Genomic DNA, 26,072 nt, shown 5'->3' with positions numbered 1-26,072 from the left:
AGAGAATCCTAAACTCAGAAGACTGGTAAAAATAAAATATTTTTAAAAAAAATCGAAGATATAAAACTGCAAAAGAAAAGGTGAATGGGCTCTGATGTTAATGGGTTAACAACAGATAAAAAAAAAAAAAAAGCCTCATAACTTGTGGAAAAGCGAAGTCCACATATTTCGCGGTTTGCTGTTTTATCTCTTTCCCATACGAAAAGTCGAACTGAAAGAAATGGCTTCGCTCGGTTTCAACCTCGGATTCTCCTTCTCCGGTGTGAAGAATAGACAAGTTTCCGTGAATGGAAGAGCTCGCGTTATCTCCTGTTGTTCCTCTTCTTCTTCAGAAGCATCTCAGCAGGGGATTTCTACCACGAAGCCTCCTCCTGAGATAGAGCTCGAGTTCTTCGGTGTAACTATCGGTGCGATATTATCGTCGAGTTACGATCCGATTCTCGTTTGAAAACTCTTTATTGGTTTGTGTAATTTGCAGCCGAAGCCTGGGAGCGACGGGACGTATCCGAGGGATAAAGCGAAAGCTGTGAGCGGAGAGAAGCTTCTGAGAAGCATCATGCAGGATAGCAAGATCGAGCTTTACGCTACTTACGTGAGTTTAACACTACTCTCGCTCTTATTGATGCAAGTGTTTGAAATGTCTCTTTTGTTTAGGGGAAAGTGATGAACTGTGGAGGTGGAGGAAGCTGTGGAACTTGCATTGTTGAGGCAAGTCAACTTCATTTATCTTTTTTGTTTCTGGATTATATGATTTGATCTCTGACTATAGAGTTGAAGATAGATGAATGAGTTTTGGTAGCTTTTTTTCATATTTGATTTTGTCTTTTTTTTTTTTTTGAATTGAACGTTAAATTTAACTCAAAAAAAAACCTTACATCAATTGTTTTCTATGAGTTTAAGAAAGACAACCAATTTAAATAAAAAACTCAACTATCTTCTTCTATACTTCAAAATCTCATTTCAACCTCCAAAGCCTCCATGATTCAACTACTCTCTGGTACCGAACCAAAATCTCATCCCTTCTTCATACTTCTTATCCCCTCTTCTTCGGATCACCGTGAAGATATTTCTCATGTTCTTATCCAATTCTCGTATCATTACTTGAGTTGGAGTTGGAGTCTCTCCATGTCTTCTTCTGTTCCTCTCCCTCCAGATCATATGTACCGCTGACTGTAACATATATCTCACCGTGAAGAGCTGAACTTTACTCCAATCTGAGTCCCTCGCAATCAATCCAATAAGATCATCCCACCTCCCAGTGTATTGCTCCTTCAATACTCCCTTCGTTAGATCTTCCCAAATCTGAGCAGAGTATTCGCATTCAAAGAACAAATGACTCAATGTCTCTATGGGCTCTTGATTTTGTGTTTGCTCTGTTTATATTAGGCCTTACTCAAGCGAAATTCGCATTTGGTCTTTTGATAATGTGTGCAGATTCTTGATGGCAGAGAACTTCTGAACGAGAGAACAGATACAGAAAACAAGTATCTGAAAAAGGTTTAAGTTTTAATCACACTGATCTGTATATAATCGCATCATAAGATACGCAAATTAAGATGAAAACAAAACAAGAAGCTGGTGATGCTTGAAAATTCTAAGTCCTTTGTTTGTTGGTATTGGTGCAGAAGCCTGAATCTTGGAGGCTCGCGTGCCAAACAATAGTAGGGAACAAAGAAAACTCAGGAAAGGTACCCTACCTACCTACCTACCTACTTGAAAGCTTTAGATTGTTTCAGACATCAAGCTCTTTTTGATGATGTTTCTCATTGAGATCTATCACATTTGTTTATTTTCTAGGTTGTGGTTCAGCGGATTCCGCAATGGAAGAAGTGAATTCCCTTGTAAGTGTAATGTTTCTCAATTCGTTTATGTATGCCCCCCCCCCCCCCATACTAGTTTTCTGTTTGTATATCTCCAAAAACTGTTCCTTGTAGATGGCAATAGTCATATACATATGATAAAGTCTCGGTGGGTTTTACGCGTTTGGAAATTAAATATAACAAATGGTTACTTAGGAAACAAGAAGATTGAGAATCATGCCAAATTAGGAAGGATATACATCATTCCATCAACATTGAAGATTCTCAATGGATACGTCCCCCCTCAAAATAAATATCTTGACCAAATTAAATAGACCATCTACTCTGTATCTCTCTCTCACACACGCCAAATTCGTCAAAGCTAACTGTAAACATAAACACTATAAAAGAAACCAGTTTTCCAGCTCGGAAAATACAACAAATAGCGTCAAGCCTGATGAATGATACATATCACCTAAAAGAAACCTCATAACCGGTGAAAAAACAGCCAGGACGCAATCTTTTTTTTTTCCTCATTTATTAACTTTTAAACATTTTCTTGTTGAGAAAGAAAAAACAAAAAGCAAGGGGCCAAAGAGAGGCATCGCTATCATATCCCTCTGAATCCTCCTCCTCCTCCTCCCTCCTGTAATAATAAATTATTATTATTATTTTTGTTTTGTTTTTGTGTGATTGCTGTTTTGGCTCCCAAAATTTAATATCCAGAAATATCTATAATATATTTTTTTAATATCCCTCCCCCCCTTGTTGAACGGTGAGCACAAAATAAATAATAAAAAAAAACGCAAAAGGGAATTGAAGAAAGAACACTACTACGATCAACAACGACGATAACTAGGAAAGGATTTCTATAAGCTGAAAAAGTTGACTCTTCTTCTTCTTCTTCTTCCTCTTCCTAAATTGGATTCTGGGTTTTCTGAGGAGGAAAAAGTCATCCATTGAAGGAGGAGGTTTTGTTCCCTAATTTCTCGTGATAATCAGTTTCAGGTGCGAAAAATTAGGTTTTGCTAAATCTATCCACTTTTCCCCCAATTCTTCCCCATCTAGGGTTTGCTATTTGCGATCTTGATTTTTTTTTAACCCCTAATTCTACAATTTCAATCGATTTCGTGTTGTGGGTTTTTCGCAGGACATCGAATTCAACTTTCCATGGTGCACAAAAACCCTAGATGGGTGTTTCTCTTCTGAGCCAAAACCATCGTAAAGCTCAAACCTTTTCTATACATTCATGGAACGTTCATCAGATCACGTCATTGACATCCCATCCACTGCATCATCCTCTTCCCACGATAGAATCTCCAACGTCTTGGAGCCTCTACAACACGAAACACCTTCCACTGCTCCTCCTCATCCTCCGTTGTTGCCTGTTTCTCAGCCAGTGGCTACAGCTTCCTCTTCCTCTTCTACGAGGTCGAATCCTAGAACCAACCGTAGGAGAAGAAGCCCTTTGAACTCTGGACTTTGGATCTCCATTGAGCTGTTCCTCACTCTCGGCCAGATCGTTGCAGCTATTGTGGTTCTGTCTTTGTCTAAACATGAGCATCCGCGTGCTCCCTTGTTTGCTTGGATTGTTGGTTATGCGTGTGGGTGCGTTGCGACGCTCCCGCTTTTGTACTGGAGATATTATCATTCCAACCAGGCTTCTGAGCAGGAGTCTGGTCAGCATCGTCCTAATCTTAACGTTGCAGCGGGGCCGTTCGCGTTCTCTATATCCAGGACTGCTGAAGGAGATGGTAGACAGGGTAGCAACACGCCTTCACGTAGTAGATACCATGCGTTCATAAGTGCTGCTAGGTACATGTCTTTAAGTGTTCTTACATGATCTGTTTGACAAAGCTAATGTTTGATTTTGGCTTTTTCAGGCTTAAAGTTATTGTGGAATACTTCAAAATGGCACTGGATTGCTTCTTTGCGGTGTGGTTTGTGGTTGGTAATGTATGGATATTCGGAGGGCATTCATCTGCAGCCGAGGCTCCTAACTTGTACAGGTATATTGTTCTTCTTTCGGTTGGTCCAAATTTTTTCACACAAACCCTTGGCTGCATTTGTCAATTACTCACTCGGTCCATTATATGTTGTGTAGGTTATGTTTAGTGTTTCTTACGTTTAGCTGTATTGGCTACGCGATGCCCTTCATCCTCTGCACAACGATATGTTGCTGCTTGCCTTGCATTATCTCGATTCTCGGGTACAGAGAAGATCTAACTCAACCCCGAGGCGCCACACCTGAGTCGATAAATGCGTTGCCGACGCATAAGTTTAAGCTGAAGAAAAGCAGAAGTAGCGGTGGGGATGAGAATGGGTCAAGTACTGGCGAAGGTGGAGTTGTGGCGGCTGGAACAGAGAACGAACGTGCTATTTCAGGAGAGGACGCTGTGAGTTTGCTTTACACTTTTGACTCTACATTTACTCTCTCACAGATGGAATCAAGTATCTGAATGTTTTACAATTGTTTGCAGGTGTGTTGCATTTGCTTGGCGAAGTATGCAAATAACGAAGAGTTGAGAGAGCTTCCTTGTTCACATTTCTTTCACAAGGAGTGTGTTGACAAATGGCTTAAGATCAATGCTAGTTGCCCTCTTTGCAAGAGTGAAGTTGGGGAGAAGAACTCTGATTTGACAAGCCAGGGGGTCTTAAACTCGCTCTCTTCTGGTGAAAACGATAACAATCAACAACCGCAACAACAGCAAATGCGGAATGAACATAGAGCTGATAACGGGTTGGCCAACAGCGTTGTCTAGATGTCTAACATTTGCTCGATGTTGGACAAAACGGTAGACGAAAGGCCCTGTTCGTACGCAGGATTTGGATTCTTCTCGAGTCCCATTGTCGAGAAGGTGAAGGAAGAAACGGGTGAGAAAGCTCGTGCGGTGTAAATGCTTTGTTGCTTTTATAAACTGAACCCTCTGAAACGCGTAGGAGAGTACGAGAATCAGTGATTGAGTTTGAGTGTGTTCCAAATACTTTGTTTTTTCTTACTTTATCCTCCTCTGAATTTACAACGAACAGAACGTTCATTAGAGCCAGGGTTCTTTCAGTTCCTTGTGCAGTTGAATCGCTCAAAATCAAAGATATATTGTGTAGAAAGTATAAACCTTATAGTGGACCATGAAAATTACGAGTTATTATGTTCTAGTTCTTTTTTAAATCATAAGAAGTGTCTTTGTTTTCTAATATTAGTGTCATAGCTTCTTTATTAAGAGAGCTCACAGAGTCAAAAAAATGAACTTTTCTTAACTTAACATCACTTGATGCATATGTTTGTTTGAAAGATAACTTGGTCCCTGGAACTGCATCATATAAGAGCGGTATAGTGCCCCCTAGGCGTTGTTTTCCGCAGATGGATTTTCATGAACATACGTGCCAACTGATTTGAACCAACGCAGCAGGTTACGATGATCCTTTACATAAAGCCACGCTTGAAGAAACGGGAAGAGACTCTCGTTCACACCTCGCTCCTCTAAGAAGCTATGGAATACGTCTCTCATCTTCTCATCTAGCTCCCTGTCAAAACAATTTACCAATAAAAACAGCTTATTTACCAGGGATGGATGTTGTTTCATGAAATCATTCCACAGAAGAACTCATAGCTAATGTCAATCAAGTCAGATCATTTCAAAAATGACGATAGACATAGTTGGCCTATAAACAGAGTCGGATTCAACACTCTGCCAATTATGACATTGAAAATTCTGAATACAGGAAGGCCAGACACAGCTCAAAACAGATATGAATCACAACACATCAGAGAAAACGGATTGTTTTTTAGTCACTCAAACTTCAGATTGACAAATTAAGATCAGTATATACTAGTCAAGATCTCTATTTGATGAACTAAAATAAATTCTAATGAACAACGGTTAAAAGATAAGTTTCAAGAGTGACAACAAACTTACTCAAAAGAAGGGCCAGTGTAACGAGCAGGATCATCAGACAACTCCAAATCCTCAAGCTTCGGCCTCATGGAAACAGAGTGAATACCCAACGCATCTGGGTAAAGCCCGCACAGGAAATGCAGAGACTCAGCCTGGTTTGGCTTCGAGACAGCCACGTGGAGGAACAGCTGGTTAATCCCATCATCGTCCTCATCGTCACCTCCGTGAGCCAACCGCATCACAAAGAGATTAATCTCTTCATTTCCGACAGATTTCTTCAGAACAGCGCCAGTTCCCTCGAGGGATCCTTTCACAATCTCGAACGGTGAAGGAGGTGTCACTTTCTGCAAAAGTAAAAAAAAATAAATCAAAAACCCTAAGTGAGGAGCTAGGGTTTAGCCAAAAGGTTCAATCTTTAGAAGAGGAAACGAACGAACGGGAGGAGGAATCATCTTGGAGACTTCTAGGTAATGTTCCTTTAGTGAACGGAGTAGCATCGAGTCCACCGCAGCTGAAACGTCGCTTGGCTTTCCACTTCCACCACCGGATTTGCTGGATAGAGCTCGCTGAAAGTGGCGCCGGACGGCGACGTTACCGATCACTCTTCTCAACATTATTACTTCGCCGTCTCAAAATACAGCGGCGAGTTGCCTTCTTTCTTCGCCGAATCAACACGAACACCTTCGATTTATATACGCTAGACCAAAGAAAAAGACGATGGCTGGGCATTTCGGTTCAATGTCGGGTTCGGCTTGGGTATTCGGTGCAATGTCGGATTCGGTTTGGTTTTGATTAAATTAGAACTGAGCTCAACTAGAACTGGATCGGTTTCGTTTGGTTTGATTCGGTTTAATTCGATTTGGTTATAATTTGGTTTACGTATAGCTCGATAATTAAACGTTTTGTTAATTATAATGGGTGTCTGTTTTAAGCACGAAGATAAACATGAAGAATACAATTTACTAGGATACATAAATTAAAAATTGAACAGTCTTGTTATAAATTAAAAACTGAACATAAATTAAAAATTGAACAGTATTTTTATTAAAAATTATGAACATAAACTATAATTAATATATCATGAACTGATCGGATTAGCCATTAAACAAATTATGACACAAAAATCTTATTTTTTAACCGAACACATTCTTAAAAAAAATGAACGGTATTGTTTCTGCAGTTGAATGATTTTGACATTTATCTTCCATATGATTTTGAAAGGTTTCATATCAACCATCGAATTGATACATGTCATTTTATACTTTTAGTCGTATGCTTAAATAAAACTTATATTTTTGTAATTTAAAGTCGTTTTAAAAAATTCATAATATAACATATAAGAAAAAATCTAACATTTAAGGTTTCCTCTTTTTTGTAATTTAAAGTTGTTTTAAATTTTTTTAAATATAACATATTAGGTTTTCTTATTTTTGTAATATAAAACCGTTTTAAAAAAATTCAAAACATAACATATAAGAAAAAAAATTAATTTTTTATTATATGGTTAATATTTAATCTTTAATTTTTTTTTTTGACAGCAAATCTTTATTTTTTAATAATATAAAATTAAACAAAAATGAATAAAGATGCAAAAACTGTTATCAAATCTTTATTATTCATAGTCATTAATCAACAAATATATATGTAAATCATATTAGGTAACTCCGTAGCTTTTATTTAAAGAAATAATACATGTTTTTTATATTTTAAGTTAATATATCATTCTCTAAATAATACATGTTTTTTATATTTTAAGTTAATATATCATTTTCTATTCTCTAGTAATTGGATTTGGACCAATATTTTTCCAATTGATTCTTAAGCTACTGAGTAATCTAAATTGTCATCCTACAACTTTCTGAATGATTATTAATTGAGATTTTTGGAACGGTTTTGCTTGTACTTTCAGTTTAATTGGATTTGGTTATAGTTTGGTTTACGTATAGTTCCGGTATTAAAAAGTTTTGTTAATTATAATGGGTGTTTCTAAGGACGAAGATAAACATGAAGAACATATAGAAAGAAAGAGCAAAACAAATTCAAAGAGAGTTTTTTTCTTGTCTATGTTCCCACATTGTATTCAACATAATTCAAAAGATCAATAGCCATATCTCTAAAAGTACTGACCCAACCAAAAGAGGGAAGAGACACATGTTCATATATCAAAACGGGTGGGTGGTGGGTGATTGGTTTCACCTCACTGGCTGCTGATTGTAGTGATTCTTCTCTTTCTTCTTCTTTTCCGCAGCCAGCTTTGCCTTCCTCGCTGCTGCTTCTTGTGCCGCAACTTTTGCACCACCATCCGTCTCTTTGCTTGATTTCTTCTTCTTCATTGATGCAATCTTCTTGAGCCGTTCTTTGATATCCATGGACGAAGAACCCTCCTCCTCCCCCCCTTGCTCATCTGCAGGAGCATCTGAGTTGCTCTTCATTTCATCCTGAGATTCTTTAACTTCCTTCTGTTTGTTCTTCTTTTTCTTCTTCTTCGAGGCCTTTGATTCTCTGGCTGCGTTCTCCTTCTTCTCTCCCTCTCCATTGGCTTCCTTCTTCTCTTGCTTATCTGTTAGGTATCAGTATTAACAAATGATTTTCTCAGCATATAATAATAATAAGCCAGTGTAGAGCAGAACTGTGTGATAGATACCTTGAGAGTTTCCTTGACCATTGATGGGTGCAACTCCAAAATCCGCTAACAAAGCGTCAAACTCAGCTTGTTCCTTCTGTTTCAGCTCTTTCTTGGAAAGCTGCCTCTCTGGTTCCTTGGGTGGTGCAGGAACTTCAGGAGCCTTCTTCACCTCAGTCTCTGCTTCTGGATGAACTTGCGTCTCATGCTCTTCCTCCAAATCATCATCATCATCGCCTTCGTCAAGAATGTCCTCTTCACTTTCACTTTCCTGCCACATTAAAAAGCAAACGCATCTCAATCAGAAACCCACAGGCACACAACCAGGGGGCGCAAACATATCATGAAAATTTTATAACAACAAAGGTTTACACTTTCATATATACCTTCAGAATACAAAGTAGCTTATGCCAAAACAAGATTCATTTTCAACATAAAAATGCAAACTTTCAATCATTCATCAGTCAACTATAAAGGCTATGAGGTAAATCAACAGCAAACTAAAAAAAAAAACAAAAAACAAAACAAGTGAAATCTAAAGCTTCTGGTTAAACATACACAGGACACACATCATCATATGAAAGAAATTGACTTTCTAACCTCAACGGGAACCTCTTTCGCATCCGAACGGGACGATTCGGAGGTACTCCACAAGGCTTTAGGAGGAGCAGTGGTAGCGAAATAGTCATCATCTTCATCGTCGCTGTCGATATCCGCCCAAGCCTTAGCCTTGAGAGGCGTAGGCGCCCAGAACACCTGCGGCTCAGGCTCCTTCGCCGGATCTTGACGTCCTTTGCTCTTGTCGGACTTCTTCTTCTTCCTCCGAGTATCCAAAGCCGCGAACAAGTTGGTGTTCTGAATCGGCATCGATCCTTCGTCTCTCCTGTTTCCACCACCGACCATCTTCTCTTCGATTCGGATTACAAGAGCTCAAAAGGTTTGATTTTTAGTGAAACCCAGATACGGAATTGCCCGATTGCAGCTGAAAGATCTGAGTAGCGGCGATTGTGGATAATTAGGGTTACGGATCAGAAACGAGAAATGAAGAGAAGGTTGGGGGAAGCAAAGTTGGTATCGAATGGGAGATAAATAGGGTTTCCTTTCGGTGTGTAGCGATCGTCCAGATTAGGGCTACTGTGGGGGGGGGGGGGGGGGGGGGGGGGGTGGGGGTGGAGCTACGCGACGAGGGATGGGGAGATCTTCTATGTTATTTGGAATGTTATCTCTTTATGGGTGGGGGATCTATACCGGAAAATTAGATTACAAACATCGAACCGGAGATTGGAACTGAACCCTTTTGTTTTGGTTTTATTAACACAAATTGTGTGGTGATCCTAGCTCATCTCTCACCAAAGTAAACAAAAGCAACCTGTGACAAAAGGTTTTTCACCTCTCTATTCATATGTTATGTGTACTGTATATAAGGTATTGAATCGTTAAGATACTTTATTTTTTAAAAAATTGTTTGTAATACATCTACCAATTTCTGCAAAACTAAAACGAATGCAAATTTTATGCATGAATTCATTTTAAATAACATATTTATAACTTTTTGGTTGTAATACACATTATAAAGATAAATAATAGTTTATATACTGAATTTAAAAATGTATAAAAAATTATTTCTTATTTTATATTTTTTAAAAACATTTTTACATTTCTTATTTTGTATATTTGGTTATTTACATTTCAAAATATAATAATAAATACAATATTATTTGTTTGTTTATCAATAAATACAATATTTTTAAAAAACATTTTTACATTTCTTATTTTGTATATCTAGAGTTTCTATGTTTGTTTTTGTTTGGTTTAGCATTTAAAATAAATAAAATCTTATTAAAAATCATATGATCTAGATACAAAAGGATTAAAATTTCAAATTTCACTTTTTTGTTATCGGTCTTTAATCATTATAGAACTGAGGACACTAATATAAGTTATATTAGATTTTGATATGCGTTTCAAAAGTGCTAGATATTTTATGGTGAAATTTTTTATTATAAAGATTTTGTTAATTTGTAAGAATTTTGTCTATTTGAAATATTTCTGCATTTAAATCACTATTTTAAACATTACTCGAATCCATGGTTGAACCAGTAAACCGGTAATTCCATATGTAATCTGGTTTGTGCTTTAAGAAATATTTATAATTTAAACCCGATAAAACCTGCAACAAATTAACTTCTAAATCCCGAGGCTAGCCAGTTGGATTGACGGATGACTGGTATGTAATTCAATTTGATTTAAATAGCAAATTTTAAAATTTTAAAGTCAATTTAAATGTGTGCATTAGATATTTACATACTTATTAATTTTGGTCTTATTGTTATTTTTATTATATGTCGTAACTCCAAGTTATTATAAAATATTTTTTAAATATGTTTTCAATATTTTTATGTGAAATGATAAAAATAAAGAAAAAATGATAAAATAAAGAAAACTTCACTATATTAATACTACGCAGGCTCATCAAACAGCGCTTTCGATCGACATCGACTCATCCAAATTTTGAAGGAAGAGAAACTGTGCCCCGGAGACACGGTCGAAGCACGCCCATCCAGTGTGCTTCTTTCACGATATCCTTTCAGATTGACTCCCTACTCATAAGAATAAAAAGGTAAAAAGTCCAATATGGCGGGAGATCTCTAATTTGATTGAGAGCTTTCAATCAAATTAAATTGATGTGGAGAGCTTGTTCAAAGAACTCGAGTCAACACGCTATATGATCTTTTCTTGTATTTTTTAAAAACCTATTACATATAGGATTACCAATTTACCGGTTTGACCATGGATCCGGATCGGGTTTAGAAGCACTAATTTTAATAAAGAAATATTTTCGATAGACAAAAATATTATAAATTAACAAAACATTTATAATGTTGTTAATGAAATTTTTCATCATAAAATAAATATTCAGTGGTTTAAAAATGCGAATAAAAATTGAATTATATATCAAAATTATTTAAACTATTAACTCGTGGTTATCTCTACAGCCACTGGAAAACATGAAAACATGATATAAAATTGAAATTTGTTATGAACAAAACCTCAAAAAAAATTACACAATCACAAAAACACATAAGATATCACAAGGAATACGACTAATATATAAAGGTTTAAACCAATCTACGGTGCATAAAACTAATAGTCATCAACGAATGTTTGTTATTGTGTATTTTTTTGTGTGGAATTTGTTGAAAGAGAATTTCTTAATTTATATTGAATATTCCTTTTTGATTTTTGAGAAGCAGAGGTGGCGTTTGTTATTGTGTAAGACTTCCACACCTATTGAATATTTCTTTTGATTATTTAGAATATTACCATAAAAACTGTTTACAAACTTTAGCATTAACAATCTCAATATAAAATATTACCATATATATAGGCTAGATGTTAGGATTTTTTGTTATTAAAAGTAACTACGTTAGGATCATTGGTACGAACGAGCTGTGATTTTATTTTTTGGCCATAGAAATATTTAGGGATGGCAATCAAGGACCTCGACCGCGGGCCTGGCCCGTAAAGGCTTGCTGTGGAGCGGGATTAGACCTCCATTTGGTAAGCCCGCAAAATTGCGGGCCTCGCGGGACGGGTTCAAAGCGGGACGAGTCAAAAACGGGACGGGTCGTAAACGGGACGGGTCGAAAGCGGGATGAGCTTAACCTTCGGGATTTTGATGACCCGCAGCCCTAAGTCCCTATTTCTGCTTTCGCCTAAAAGGTGATGTGAGCACCCGCAGCCCATCGTCATGATGTTTGTAATTCTTACGAGTTTATTTTACGGGTTATTCCAACAAATATGTAAACTATCTATCAAAAATAAAACTAGCTGAACAAAATATAAAATACACTTTAAATTAGGTTTGTAAGTTCAGGTAACCGTTGGGTTACGGGTCTGGTATTTTGAATCTTGGTTATAATTTTTATCACATCCTAGATCTCATTATGGTAAATTTCTAAGTATAAATTGAGTTCAAATATAACATATCGTTTTTGGTTCTAAATTGTATTACATACTAAAACCCATAAAGTAACCATATATCGTTTGGATTGAGGTTATATTGGTTTGTTTCGGATATATCTGAAGTTAAGTCCAAAATTATAAAATAAAATGTAAGAAATAAATACTCATTGATATAGAATTAGATATTTAAGGTAATTATTGAAACTTTAAATACTTATTTTTAGATATCATTTCAAACTAAATATACAAGAATCTTTGAATTGCATATATATATATGTTTCAAATACTTATATTTGCGATTAATTTGGAAATTCGAAGCTGTTATTTTGATTTTTCGGGTTAGTCAAATTTGTTTTGGGTTTTCCGGCTCTCTGGGCTACCCGTTCAGGTTCGGCTAATAACACTTCGAGTTTGGATATGTTTTACACCACCTACAAGATCCATTCTCGTATTTTTTGCATTTCAGACCGGGTACGATTCAGACTTCGGGTTATGGATTTTATGCCTATGTTTACTTCAAATAAAGAGAAAATGCGATTATATAAAGTTTTAACAAAAAAATTATCCCGCGTTTTGAAAGTGCGGGTCAAAATATAGTTGTATATAACTGAATGGTTGGTTCATCATTATTTGGTTTATGGTTTATAACGTACCTGTCATGTCCCCGATCCTAGATAGGATCGCCCGGACGGACCATGGTGCGAGGAGACACACCAGTCAGGTCGTAAGACCTTGAGACAAACGTACTATGGTCCAAAATGAAGGTTAAGGGCATCAGGAAGCTGAGACTTAACCAAAATATGAAGATTCAAATAATAATCAAATGAAAAGAAGCGGCTGGGCGAGAGGTCCAAATAAACTTCCGTGAATTACAGTGATCCAGTCTCTTGGATATGGGGCCTCGCCGGAAACAAGTAATAAGGAACTGGATGAGTGAACCGGAAGCTGTATGAGGTCCGGATCAAGCTCAGCCAGCTAGGTGCAGCTGGAAACTAGTTCACCATGACTTAATCAGCTCACATGAGCTGGAATACTAGCTCATCTCAGTTGGGAAGAGTGTTCCGGTCCGAACCAGTGTGGTCGGGTCCGAGCGGTTACGGACCGAGCCGGTGGTCCATGTGTGACGGTTGGATCAGGAGTATTGGGGATCGAACCAGGGAGTGAGAAGGCTCAGGTTTCATTTAAAAATGAAGGAAAAAGAAGATAACCGCCATGGGCAGTTACTGGGCGGCGGTTATGGGAAAACTGCCACTTTTGGTATCTTTTGGTAACTGCTCGTCCAGGCAATTATGGGGGAGGTTATGATCGATTTCTTCTTCATTTTTTTTTCCTTGTCTCTGTCGAAAATATCAGATGAGAAAAGACAGAAAACTCAGATAAAAGTTCCAGAGAGAAAAGAGAGACAGACCGACAGTTGGGCGATCCGATCTGTGGTGGTTCCTGGTTGTTTCCGGTGGAGTTTGTCTGCGATAGCAAGAGGATGGATACTAGGCAGAAAGACAAGGAGAAGGAGATTGAGAAGGAGAAGGAGACAGCCCCTGGAGATCGTAACCCTAAGGTGAGAGGTGTGACCAAGTACCACCGGACATAGCCGGCAGATGAACCATATGTGCCTATGGATCCGGCTGGTTCGTTTGGTTACACCTAACTCTGATCTTATACACTGTCTTTCATCTATTTCTTGTTGTGGTATTGGATGTTGATGTTTCAGACATGGAAGCACAAATCTTAGGCCTTGGCCGGATCAAAGAACTGATGAAAGTCCATGGCTTTGGCCGGACTGACCATGATCAGGATCCATATGTTCTGGGTCGAATATTTGGATTCTGATTATGAGAATCTCTTAGTTATGAATTATCATGGGTTTTCATGAATTTTAATCAGTTTTTAGGAATTGATTCGATGATGTTCACTTTGGGCCGGTTTGACTGATTTTGGCCGAGATCTATAGGATCGAGACCGGTTATGCAAATTCTGATTATGGCATTCTTTTAGCTGGGAGTTATCATGAATTGTCATGAATTTTAATTAATTTTTGGAGTATTTTTGAAATTGGTCATGTTTTGGCCTGATGAGTAATTTTGATGATAGATGTGATTCCAGCCATGCTGTGTGATAGATTCTTGTTTAATAATCTGACCAGGTGTTTGTGTCTGTGTTATGTTGGTCTCGGGTACAGGCTTGGACCGTGGTAAAGGAAAATCACCGTGAGGACTCCGGCCATGGGAAGATGTGTGGTGAATGTGTCATACCTAGCAGTGGTGTTATCTTAGTAGTCTATTGTGAAACCTGTGAACTTATGATAGCCTAATGAGCAACTTGTTTATGTTGAACGAATGAATGATGTTTGATTCTGTTTATCTATGTATGAAGTATCTATTTGCCTTATTGATTCTGGTTGGATTTAAGTGTGTAACAATGAACTTCAAATTACTCATAAATATTTAGAAAATATTGTATTTGAATCGGAGTTAATGGAATCAAACTGGTTAGGATTGTTTGGTGAGACTGCGGTCTGGTTGGATTGAAGAATCCATGATCGGGTCTTACAAATTCAATTGGTGACAACTTGTCCTGTGAGAGAGTTGTTAAAAGGTGAGGTCCTGGGTTCGAAACGCATCAACAACCAAATTATGAAATTGGTGAGAACTCATAAGAGAGGGGTTGGGGTTGATGCGCTGCAGCGCTGTGAGCATGGAGCCTACGAGACGGGTGGTCCACGAGACAGGTTGTCACAGTACCTATAGTAGATAACTATATGTTTTTTTTGTCAACGAGTAGATAACTATACGTTAGATACATATTGATTAGATTTTAAAATATATTATGATTTAAATGAATTTATGTTTGGTAGTCCAAATCTTAAATATAATTATATAACATATGACCTCTGAAAATAATTCTAATTTAATAAATTAGATATATTATTTTTATAGTTTTAAAATATCTAAATTTTTATTAAAATAGTTTTTAAGGATTTAAAGATATGTGTAGATTGTTGATTTAAAAAAAAAAAAGAAATTAAATGGATATCCTTATTTAAACCGAAACCAAACTAAAATTTACAAATAAGGAAAGACCCAAAACCCAGCCGTAACCGAATGAAACCAAAATTAGATAATGGGTTAGTTTTAATAGTTTGGGTTCAAGTATTGTAGTTGAGACCCTCTTTCTTTTCGGAATCTTAACTAAATTCTACCCTTATTTCACGGTAGACTTTTCTCTACCCTTATTATCAGGTGCTGTTTTGATTCTAGGGCTAATATCATATTTGGATTTGACGATGACGAAGGAGTATGTGATGCTCATGCTGCTGATGATGATAGTTTTTGCACCGTTTCTCCCACCATTACAGTTTTTCGGCAGTTCAGATGGAATTATTTTGACAGGTCCTGATTTCACCCGCAAATTCCACACCGTCGAATCTAATACCGGTAAGAAATTTTTATTTCTTTGAGGTTATTAATCAATTTGTTTTAATCTTTGTAATTGCTTCATCAGCTGACTCTGTGGAAATCAGAGTGTGTGACGCAATTGGAGTGGTTTACATGGCTGAGTCACTCCACCCATGCGAAAATTTGATCTTGGAAAGAGACATGTTGATGATGTCAACAACAACAACTAGATCCTTCTTTGTAACAAAAGGAACTGCACAAGTAGTAAACAAGTACATTTGTCGGCCAGATGTAGCAGTCATGCGTGTCCCTATTCATACTGACCAACTTTACGGATTAATCACCAGGGGTCTTCTCTTCTACACCTCCGTCTTCCTCCTCTTACGTTTCTTTCAGTTAGCAATTCCCGAGTCTGAATAAAATAATGCATGTTAGCACTGGACTACACATTGGATCCTATGCACAACTAGATCAGTTCACGGTGTTTATTATCCTTTTGATAGTTTCGATTTGCATTTTTGTTTTTATATTAGCTGAGGTCTAACTAATCCACGATAGTAGGGATCTGTTTGTTTCTCCATCCGGATGAGCCATCTGGACGGAGATGAGAGTTTTGTTCGTTCCGACACTAAAAGTGCAACTCATCTGGATGGATCATCCGAATGACTTTCGAAAATTTAGGCCTAATTTTAAAGTCTATTCAGCTGATCCAATTTAGACCATTTGGATGGAGATGGTTCATTCAATTTGGTATAACGTCTATTATGCCCTTGATGTAATTCACAAATTACAAACATAAACATAATATCATTTTGTCACACACGAAAACTGACAAAACCACAAAAACGCATTTTTCCGCGAAAACCTAAAATCAAAATTTTCACGCCAAAACTCTAAAAATGCATTTCCGCACAAAATTGCAAAAACGTGTTTTCCCGTCAAAATTGCAAAAACGTGTTTTCCCGCAAAAACGTGTTTTCATGCCAAAATCACAAAAACGCTTTTCACGTCAAAACCCCAAAATACATTTTCCGCCAAAACACAAAAACACGTTTCCCACCAAAACAACAAAATGTGTTTTCCCGCCGGATTTTCCCGCCAAAACAAAAAAATGCGTTTTCTCATCAGAATGCATTTCCCGCCAAAACTGCAAAACACATATTCTCGTGAAAACTGCAAAACGTGTTTTCCCGCCAAAACGCTTTTTCCCGCAAAAACCGCAAAAACGTGTTTTCCCGTAAAAAACGCATTTTCCCGCGAAAACTGCAAAAACATATTTTCCCGCCAAAACGCATTTTCCGCGAAATCCGAAAAACACGTTTTCATGCCAAAACTACAAAAACGCGTTTTCACGCCAAAAACGCAAAAACGCGTTTTCCCGCCAAAACCGAATAACATGTTTTCCCGCCAAAACCACAAAACGTGTTTTCTCGCCAAAATCGAAAATTGTATTTTCCCGCCAAAACCGAAAAACGAGTTTCCCGCCAAAACCAAAAAACGTGTTTTTCCCGCCAAAAGAAAAATATCTCGTTTTTCCGCCAAAACCGCAAAAATGCATTTTCTCGCCAAACAAAAAAAATCTCGTTTTCCCACCAAAATCGAAAAATCTCGTTTTTTCGTCAAAATAAAAAATCTCGTTTTCCCGTCAAAATCGAAAAATCTCATTTTCCGTCATAACCGAAAAATTTCGTTTTCCGCCAAAACCGAAGTTATAGTCGGTTTATTATTAATACTCTTTTAGTTTGAAACTTTAATGTTTTTTTTTTCAAATACATGTTTATCAATTTAAATGTTTATTAGAAGTTATTATTGTAGTAAATTTTAACATATGATTAAATCAAGACAAGAGTATTTTGGTAATTTGTTTACTAAACTCATTCGGATGGAAATGAAAATAAAGATACAAACATAAAATTCATTTAGATGATTCATCTATATGAACCACTTGGATGGACAAACAAACAGTCCCAAAAATCTGAATGGATCATCTGAATGGATCATACAAATGGTGAAACGAACAGCCCCTAGCATGTCAGATTGATTACCAACAGAGTCTAATTTCTATTCATTATGTTCTCCTCACTTGGGCTATTATATTACAATCATCAATGATCCAATCTCGAGAACATGCTGGATTACAGCTTCTATTTGAACCTGGTACACACGAGATTGTCCTATAGCCTCAAGGATTCCTCTCCGAGCAGATGGAACCAGCATACCAGACCACTGCATGCTTGAACATCATCATTTTGATTATAGGAAGACCCGAGGCATCTTGAATCCAACAATTATTAAGCGACTCCGGTAACATTTTCAGTCAGATGTCCAATCCTTGTTCCTCCAAAGCAGTATGTGGTCCGCAAAGAAGGAAGGGATATGCCACAAATCAAAGACATTTTGCTGCTTCCCAACAAAGGTGCACAAGAACAGAATTGTTGAACTGCTCACCAATAATAAATAGCAAAGGCCAAAGGAAATATAAAAATAACTGTTGCAATTAAGATATCCACAGATTTATACATGGAAATATATAAATAACTGTTGAAAGCTCCCATCAACCAGGAACCCGCTTGCTTGTATGATAGGTGTAATCCCATGAACTTGGTGAATTTTCTCCACTATCTCCTTAGGTTTGCGACATGGATCTTGTTTCAGCCTTTCTTTCACAGCCTCAACAACCTATTCAACTGGAGCTTGATAGTGACCAAGGTGGGAGACACCACCACATGTATGTATGATTCCCGTGAATAGTCTTCTTTATTGTAAAGGTTGGCGCATCAGGAAGCTTGGCATATTGAATCCACAGTAGAGGCACTTTGCAGTAAAGTTGTCTGCATCTCAAAGCGCATGGCAATTGCGGCATCTAGGACAGGGGAAAATTCTGTACCAAAGACCAAGTGGTGCTCAGGAGCTGTAACCAGAGACCGGGCATCGACCAAGAGGTGGAGCTAAGTCTAGCTGTTAGAAAGGCTTATATGTCCAGGGAAGTATGCGATGACGGACTCCCAACTGTAAGTTATCAATGAGTTCCTGAGAAACCATTAAAGCTAGTTTATCATTTCTCTGACAAATCATTATCAGAGGTCAAAAGCGTTGACATAGCTTTCATTTTGAGTTTACTGAGTATCAACCTCGTCTTTTCCTTCCAGATATTGTTCTTCACTGTGGGTCCTTGAGTTTTGAAGAGTATCATTGGACGCATTTTTGCTCACGGGAAACACTTAACTGTAGGTTCGTCTCGTTTAGCGGTTCCAATGCAAAATTGTAGTCATGAATAGGAAACATGTATTGTTCTGTCGAGCTTCCATAAAGTGCTCCTGTGTAAACGAGACATCGAGCTCGTGATTTCCCATATGCAGCCACTTTCTGTACCGGATTCTTATTGAACGAACTCGTAGTGTCTTTAATAGACCTGCAAACAAGAAAACAACGTAACGTATGAACACTAAGGTAAGACCTCGCCAGGAAGCGAGAATACTTAGGATTCAGAACTTGAATTAACAATAAATTCACACAACAGAAGTTTTCTGAAAACAATAACAATAACAATAAACAATAACACGGAAGGGCGACAAGATATTTTTGGTCTTTGATTCCTCAGGCTTGTTATTTTCGTCGCCATTCGCCTTTTTTTGTTTGAAAGTTCTCCAATTTTTTTGTTTTTCTACCTCTTCACTCTTGTAATTGGAACTACATCCAACCTCTCTCTCTCTCATTGATTATATATTTAAAAAAAAAAAACTAATGTTAAAAAGAAAGAGTTGCAATCAATAACCAAATGAAAGAGAGATAATGCATTCGAGTATAATTTGACAAAAAGAAAAAAAAAAAAAACATTCGAGTATCCAACCGATAGTCAATAAAACTCATGAAAGTAAAAGTTCTAATATGCCATGATAGCGCTGACCAGATAGCAAAAAGCTAGCATCAGGTAAGTGTAGTGCATTAAACTCATCGAACGCATAGCTTGTAGCAGAGGAATTCCGATCCTGGCAACCAGATAGGCTTTCAGATCGAACGAGTCGCTCATATGATAGAAACAAACGAGAACGCTGTAGTTGGTGACAACCCAAAGCCTTTCCAGGTTCATAAGCACATGGTCTTTTATAGATCGCCTTAGATGCAGCTGCAGAGAGCTGCATTGAGAAAAGGCAGAAGCAGAGAATAATGACAGCCATAAAGTAGCTTTTTGTTTGTCCCCATGTACCCCTTAGTGCGGCCACAATGACACAAACACCGCATAGACGAAGAGAATCTGCTCTGTCGCTGTGAAACGCAAGAGGGCGTAGCTGTCATCCACGCTAAAGTCTGAGATGGTGTATAGCAGCACAACCCTCAGGAAGTGGAATAAGGAGATATAAAATGCTACTCGCATACGGAGCACACCATAGGAAACCACCAATAGAAAGTTTGGTATGGAGAACCATTGTCCACAGTGAACACTGAGGCAGACTTGGTATTCCAACGCCACATAAACCCTTGTTTCCAGAGACGCTGTTAAAAATAGACATTGGTTACCAGCTGTAGATATAAACTGAGCATGAACAACACAAAGAAAGAGGAAAACATACTCTAATATACCCCCACGATATAAAATTGAATATAGCTCATTCGGGAACCATCCAGTGAACTGGTTTTTACTCAGATTCAACAGCTCTAGTCTTGCAGAAGATAGCTTTGAATGTATTGTTCCACTAAGATGGTTGTCTGACAGGTCCCTGCAATCAAGACTTTTTTAAGAACTTTCTATTATCGTACAAGAAAAATGATTGAATACTTACAGTTTAACCAGGTTCGTATTCACTAGACTCGAAATTTCACCAATCAGACAATTGGAACTCAAGTTCCTAACAAAAGCAAGAATAATACTGAGTGAATTTTGTGGCTTTTAAATCAGAATCACTAAATACATCAATATCACTCACAGGGAATTCAAGTTTTGCAATAGCATGATCATTCCACTGATATATCCTTTGAGTCCTTTGTCTGCAAGGTCACTATACAGCAAAACAAATTTTAGACGTGAAGTGTTATTGATCAAAAATTATGTTCCCAACTCACATTTCGTAGATTACAAAGCCTTGACCAATTGGGTCAGTAATACATGTCACTCCTTCCCAGCTGGAAGGAGTACATGGATCTGCCTCCCAGCCTAGTCTTTCTGGAATACCTAAGGATCTTTTGAGTGACTCCATAGCCTCAACTGCAAATAATGAAAATTGTTACCATTGACACTGTTCAATGTATCCTTCATTCATGCATAAAAAGTAAGCAAACCTTCTTTTGGTAGTGTGGTAAGAACGCTGTATACAGAGACATTCAAAGTTATATATTAGAAGCTGAATCTTCATCAAACCAATGGAAGTAAAGATTAATAATCTTCATCAAACAAAGGTGAACATTCGAAGTTACATTAATGCAGATTCTCGTAATCCGATTATCATTCTCCTTCTCGATCTAAACGACTTGCTGATTATCATTCTCGATTACTAACCCATTACTAATCTCCTTCTCGATCTAAAAACTATAGCTAGCGGAGAACAGAATCTGCAATTACTCAATGCTTATGGTGATGCGTTACGAGAATCGCTTTCATCTACACAGTTTACTCCTAATCGATTCAATGGATAGTAGTTTCCTCTATACTAATCGTTTTGTTGGGAAAATTATCCAATATCGATGAGATGAAGATGGTATTAGACAACTAGAAAATTTAAGAAGAAGACTCTTAATATTTAGGAAAGGGTTTACTACAAAGATTTTGTTTTTGGAAACTCTCTCTTACAAATATTTTCTCTCTTTGTTTTTCTTGATTCTTGGATGATTACAAATGGTGCTAAGCACCCCTATTTATACTAGTAAGTGGAGACTACAAGTTAGTTCTACACACTTCATCTTCTACACACTTCATCTTCTACACACTTCATCTTCTACACACTTTCTTTTCTACACACTTCTTCATCTATACTTCTCCACTTTTCTCTAGATGTTTCTTCTTCTTGGACTAAGGCTTGATTATGATTTGATTAGTTTTGGGCTTAAGGAGGGAAATCCAACAAATCTCCCCCTTCCCGATTTAGCCCGAAACAGTCGCCATGCCTGTGCCTTTGCAGCAATCTTCAAACTTCTTGATCGGTAATACTTTGGTCATAAAGTCTGACCAATTTTCGTCGGTGTGTACCTTTGTGAGATGTATGAGCTTCTCTTCCAGAACTTCTCGGATCAAGTGATGTCGGATATCAATGTGCTTTGAGCGAGAGTGAAACGTTGGATTCTTTGCTAAGTGAATAGCACTTTGGTTGTCACATAGCATGTTGTACTTGTCTTGCTTTACTCTCAACTCAAGCAAGAAGTTCTTCATCCATAGCATCTCCTTGCATGCTTCCGTTGCTGCGATGTACTCCGCTTCCGTTGTGGATAAGGCAACACACTTTTGTAATTTCGATTGCCAGGAAACAGCTCCCCCTGCAAAGGTAGTCACAAATCCTGATGTTGATTTCCTTGAATCTTTATCACCAGCCCAATCTGCATCGGTGTAACCGTTCAGCTCCAATTTTCCATTGCCAAAACATAGACACTTCTTCGTTGTGCCTCGTAGATAGCGTAGGATCCACTTAACTGCTTTCCAATGCTCCTTTCCTGGATTCGCTAGAAAGCGACTCACAACTCCTACTGCATAGGCAATGTCCGGTCTGGTGCACACCATAGCATACATGAGACTGCCTACTGCTGATGCATATGGGGTAGTCTTCATTTCTTCTTTCTCTTTCTCACTTGTTGGACTTTGCTCCGAACATAACTTGAAATGTCCACCAAGTGGAGTGTTCACTGGCTTTGCCTTATTCATGTTGAATCTCTCCAACACCCTTTCAACATATCGTTCTTGGGATAACCACAAAAGCTTCTTTGGTCTATCCCGAGTGATTTTCATTCCAAGAATCTGTCTCGCTTGCCCCAAATCTTTCATTGCAAAGGACTCTCCTAGGTCATTCTTCAATGCGGCTATTTTGTTGCGATCTTGGCCCACAATCAACATATCGTCAACATAGAGTAATAATATGAGAAAGTCGCCGCTTTCGTACCTCTTTATAAAAACGCAATGATCATTCTTGGTTTTCTTGAAGTTGTGATCCACCATGAAGGAGTCAAACTTCTTATACCATTGTCTTGGGGCTTGCTTGAGACCGTAAAGACTCTTCTTTAATCGGCACACCAAGTCTTCTTTTCCTGGAACCTTGAATCCTTCAGGTTGCTCCATATAGATCTCCTCCTCGAGTTCACCATGTAGAAAGGCCGTCTTGACATCGAGTTGTTCAATCTCCAAGTCTAGAACTGCTGCTAGACCAAGAACCACTCGGATAGAGGACATCTTCACCACTGGAGAGAATATTTCTTCAAAATCTATGCCTTTCTTTTGGTTGAATCCTTTCACAACCAATCGAGCTTTGTATCTTGGATTTGAGCTTCTATCTTCATACTTCAACCTATACACCCACTTGTTCTTCAAGGCTCTCTTTCCTTTTGGTAGCTTCATCAGCTCATAAGTGTGATTATCATGCAAGGATTGCATTTCATCTTGCATAGCTTCAACCCACTTATCTTTATGGGTGTCTCCTATGGCCTCCTCATAGCTTTGAGGCTCCCCTTCATCTGTAAGATTAACGTACTCATCTCGATAATATCTTACAGATGGTCTTGTCTCTCTTCCAGACCTTCTTGGCTCATGTTCTTCCTCTGGCTCCACTTGAACTTCTTCTTCACCTTCATCACCATTCGGATCCATGATTGGATCCCCTTCGCCATCATCTCCAATCACTTGTTCATGATCTTGAGGCTTATGAGAATCTTCGTTCCTTACAACCCTTAGCTTTGGTTTCTTTGATTTGTTGATGTCTTCGATTGTTTGATCTTCGAAGAAAACAACATCTCTGCTCCGGATAACTTTTCTGTTAACCGGATCCCAAAGCCGATAGCCGAATTCGTCTTTTGGTGATCCAAGATAAATGCACTCTTTAGTCTTAGAGTCTAGCTTGGCTCGTTCATCCTTAGGTATATGGACAAACGTTCTGCAACCGAACACCTTCAAATGGTTGTAAGAGACCTTCTTACCCGACCAAACTTCCTCCGGGACATCGCCTTCCAAAGGAACTGATGGTGTAAGATTTATGACGTCCACTGCAGTCTTTATGGCTTCTCCCCAAAATGGTTTGGGTAGTTTAGCGTGAGAGAGCATGCACCGAACTCTTTCTGTGATCGTTCGATTCATTCTTTCAGCTAGCCCGTTCAGTTGTGGCGTCTTTGGTGGTGTCTTCTCCATCCTGATTCCATGAGCTTTGCAAAACGCTTCAAAGGGACCTCGGTACTCTCCACCATTGTCAGATCGAACACACTTGAGTTTTTGACCCGTACTTCGCTCTGCTTGGGCTACAAACTCCTTGAAAGCATCAAGAACTTGATCTTTTGACTTCAAAAGGTATACCCATACCTTCCTTGAATGGTCATCAATAAAGGTGACGAAATATGATGCCCCTCCATTGGATTTCTCGGACATGGAGCATACGTCAGTATGCACAAGATCAAGAATATGCTTTCTTCTCATAGGCGTAGATGATCTTCGGAAAGCGACCCTATGTTGTTTTCCGGCTAAGCAATCATGACATGGTGAGAGAGAAATACCTTTCATATCAGGAAGAAGTTTCTTGCTAGAAAGTATACTTAAACCTTTCTCACTCATATGCCCGAGTCTTCGGTGCCATATATCGATGTCATCACTTGCAACGTTTACTTCTTCCTTGCAAAGCTTGGCTTGAGTCACGTATAATGAGCCTTCTTTTCTTCCTCGAGCCATGATCAAACTTCCTTTGGTTAACTTCCATTTGCCACCACCAAAATGACTGTCCAAGCCGACATCATCGAGCTTTCCGGTTGATATGAGATTGAGTCGCATGTCGGGAACATGTCTCACATCCTTGAGAACTATCTTACATCCAGTGTTTGATGTAAGAATAACATCCCCCTTTCCAATGATCTTGCTTCTTCCTTGATTTCCCATTTGAACATTACCAAAGTCACCACTTTGATAGGTTGTGAAGAAGCTTCCATGAGGGGTGACGTGAAAAGAAGCACCAGAATCAACGATCCATGAGCTATCATCAGAGCTAAGATTACATTCTCCAACGAGATATAATTCTTCGCTCTGGTCTTCCACAATGGTGGTAGTCTTTTCTTCATGCTTCTTTGTAGGATTGAACCGGTCTGGTTTGATATTACCAGCTTGTTTGTCTTTCTTGAAAAACCGACATTCCGACTTCATGTGACCCTGTTTGCCACAGTAATAGCAAGTAACTCTCGGACGTGACTTGGATCTTCCTCGAGATTGGTCTCGTCCTCTGCTTCGGTTTTGACCACGAGTCTCTTCTCTACCTCGTCTATCAACAATGTTAGCTTCTGAATATGAACTCGAACCTCGTTCCTTCCTGCGAACTTCTTCGTTTAGAAGGCTATCAGTGACGGTGTCCATGGTAAGCTTTCCCTCCGGTGCTGAATTGCTTAGAGTGACAACTAGTGTGTCCCAACTCTCCGGCAGTGAACTGAGGAGTAAAAGGGCTTGCATTTCGTCTTCAACCTTCATATCAACTTTGTTAAGCTGATTTACAATCCCCTTGAAATTGTTCAAGTGCTCCATCATGCTCTGGCCATCCTTGTACTCCAACTTTACCAACCGTCGAACAAGAAGAGCTTTGTTTCGAGGTGTTTTCTTTTGAATCATGGATTCAAGTTTTGTCCATAATTCAAAAGCATTTGTGTAGGTAGAGACATGTTCAAAAAGAGATCGGTCGACATACTTACGGATTACGGCAACCGCCTTTCTATTAAGAATCTCCCATGCTTTATCATCCTTTCCTTCCGGCTTATCCTTCATGATGATGGGCTCATGCAAATCCTTACAATAAAGGTGATCTTCCATCATCGGTTTCCAATAAGAGAAGTTGTCCGTCGTGAGCTTGAACATGTCACCTTCAAAGGTAACGGTGGCCTCCATCTTCACTTCTTCAAAGATAACGGTAACCTTGCTCTGATACCAGCTGTTGGGAAAATTATCCAATATCGATGAGATGAAGATGGTATTAGACAACTAGAAAATTTAAGAAGAAGACTCTTAATATTTAGGAAAGGGTTTACTACAAAGATTTTGTTTTTGGAAACTCTCTCTTACAAATATTTTCTCTCTTTGTTTTTCTTGATTCTTGGATGATTACAAATGGTGCTAAGCACCCCTATTTATACTAGTAAGTGGAGACTACAAGTTAGTTCTACACACTTCATCTTCTACACACTTCATCTTCTACACACTTCCTTTTCTACACACTTCTTCATCTATACTTCTCCACTT

The 26,072-nt window shown here is 38.3% G+C and overlaps 5 protein-coding genes and 1 pseudogene across 7 annotated transcripts; 3 read left to right on the top strand and 3 right to left on the bottom strand.

Moving 5' to 3' along the window:
• Window positions 1–137: 137 nt before the first annotated feature.
• On the top strand, window positions 138–3,009 carry LOC106375346 (photosynthetic NDH subunit of subcomplex B 3, chloroplastic). Of its 2 annotated transcripts, XR_007318297.1 has the most exons (8): window positions 138–397; window positions 479–592; window positions 655–708; window positions 1,435–1,497; window positions 1,626–1,688; window positions 1,798–1,841; window positions 2,016–2,807; window positions 2,950–3,009. XR_007318297.1 is itself a non-coding variant. In XM_048745214.1 (7 exons), exons 1-6 carry the CDS (start codon window positions 221–223, stop codon window positions 1,831–1,833), a joined length of 507 nt encoding a protein of 168 aa, XP_048601171.1. In that variant the 5' UTR covers window positions 138–220; the 3' UTR covers window positions 1,834–1,841; window positions 2,950–3,009. The 2 variants fall into 2 exon arrangements, 1 of the variants encoding a protein (XP_048601171.1); XM_048745214.1 differs by lacking the exon at window positions 2,016–2,807.
• On the top strand, window positions 2,975–4,994 carry LOC106375344 (annotated as a pseudogene).
• Window positions 4,925–6,387, bottom strand: BNAC01G05870D (uncharacterized protein At2g39795, mitochondrial). Its single transcript, XM_013815223.3, has 3 exons — window positions 6,133–6,387; window positions 5,717–6,039; window positions 4,925–5,324 (listed from the first exon to the last, which is right to left on the bottom strand). The coding sequence occupies exons 1-3, from the start codon at window positions 6,307–6,309 to the stop codon at window positions 5,141–5,143; spliced, it is 684 nt and encodes a 227-aa protein (XP_013670677.1). The 5' UTR covers window positions 6,310–6,387; the 3' UTR covers window positions 4,925–5,140.
• A 1,344-nt stretch (window positions 6,388–7,731) lies between these two features.
• Window positions 7,732–9,575, bottom strand: LOC106375342 (nucleolar and coiled-body phosphoprotein 1-like). Its single transcript, XM_013815222.3, has 3 exons — window positions 8,919–9,575; window positions 8,340–8,589; window positions 7,732–8,255 (listed from the first exon to the last, which is right to left on the bottom strand). The coding sequence occupies exons 1-3, from the start codon at window positions 9,219–9,221 to the stop codon at window positions 7,888–7,890; spliced, it is 921 nt and encodes a 306-aa protein (XP_013670676.1). The 5' UTR covers window positions 9,222–9,575; the 3' UTR covers window positions 7,732–7,887.
• A 3,970-nt stretch (window positions 9,576–13,545) lies between these two features.
• LOC106374219 lies at window positions 13,546–16,739 on the top strand. The gene is made up of 2 exons (XM_013814294.3): window positions 13,546–15,718; window positions 15,786–16,739. Exons 1-2 carry the CDS (start codon window positions 15,568–15,570, stop codon window positions 16,097–16,099), a joined length of 465 nt encoding a protein of 154 aa, XP_013669748.1. The 5' UTR covers window positions 13,546–15,567; the 3' UTR covers window positions 16,100–16,739.
• A 2,347-nt stretch (window positions 16,740–19,086) lies between these two features.
• Window positions 19,087–21,895, bottom strand: LOC106374218 (receptor-like protein 4). 2 transcript variants are annotated; one of them, XM_022694511.2, is made up of 6 exons: window positions 20,957–21,895; window positions 20,741–20,882; window positions 20,605–20,676; window positions 20,461–20,526; window positions 20,251–20,397; window positions 19,087–20,173 (listed from the first exon to the last, which is right to left on the bottom strand). In XM_022694511.2, the coding sequence occupies exons 2-6, from the start codon at window positions 20,872–20,874 to the stop codon at window positions 19,981–19,983; spliced, it is 612 nt and encodes a 203-aa protein (XP_022550232.1). In that variant the 5' UTR covers window positions 20,875–20,882; window positions 20,957–21,895; the 3' UTR covers window positions 19,087–19,980. The 2 variants fall into 2 exon arrangements, with proteins under 2 accessions (XP_022550232.1, XP_048601169.1); XM_048745212.1 differs by having other exon boundaries at window positions 20,741–21,895.
• Between the last annotated feature and the right edge of the window lie 4,177 nt (window positions 21,896–26,072).

This window comes from Brassica napus, chromosome C1, assembly GCF_020379485.1.
Source record: "Brassica napus cultivar Da-Ae chromosome C1, Da-Ae, whole genome shotgun sequence".
Lineage (NCBI taxonomy): Eukaryota > Viridiplantae > Streptophyta > Magnoliopsida > Brassicales > Brassicaceae > Brassica > Brassica napus.
The sequence above is the reverse complement of the archived record's forward strand: the minus strand, read 5'-3'. Positions and strand labels throughout refer to the sequence as shown.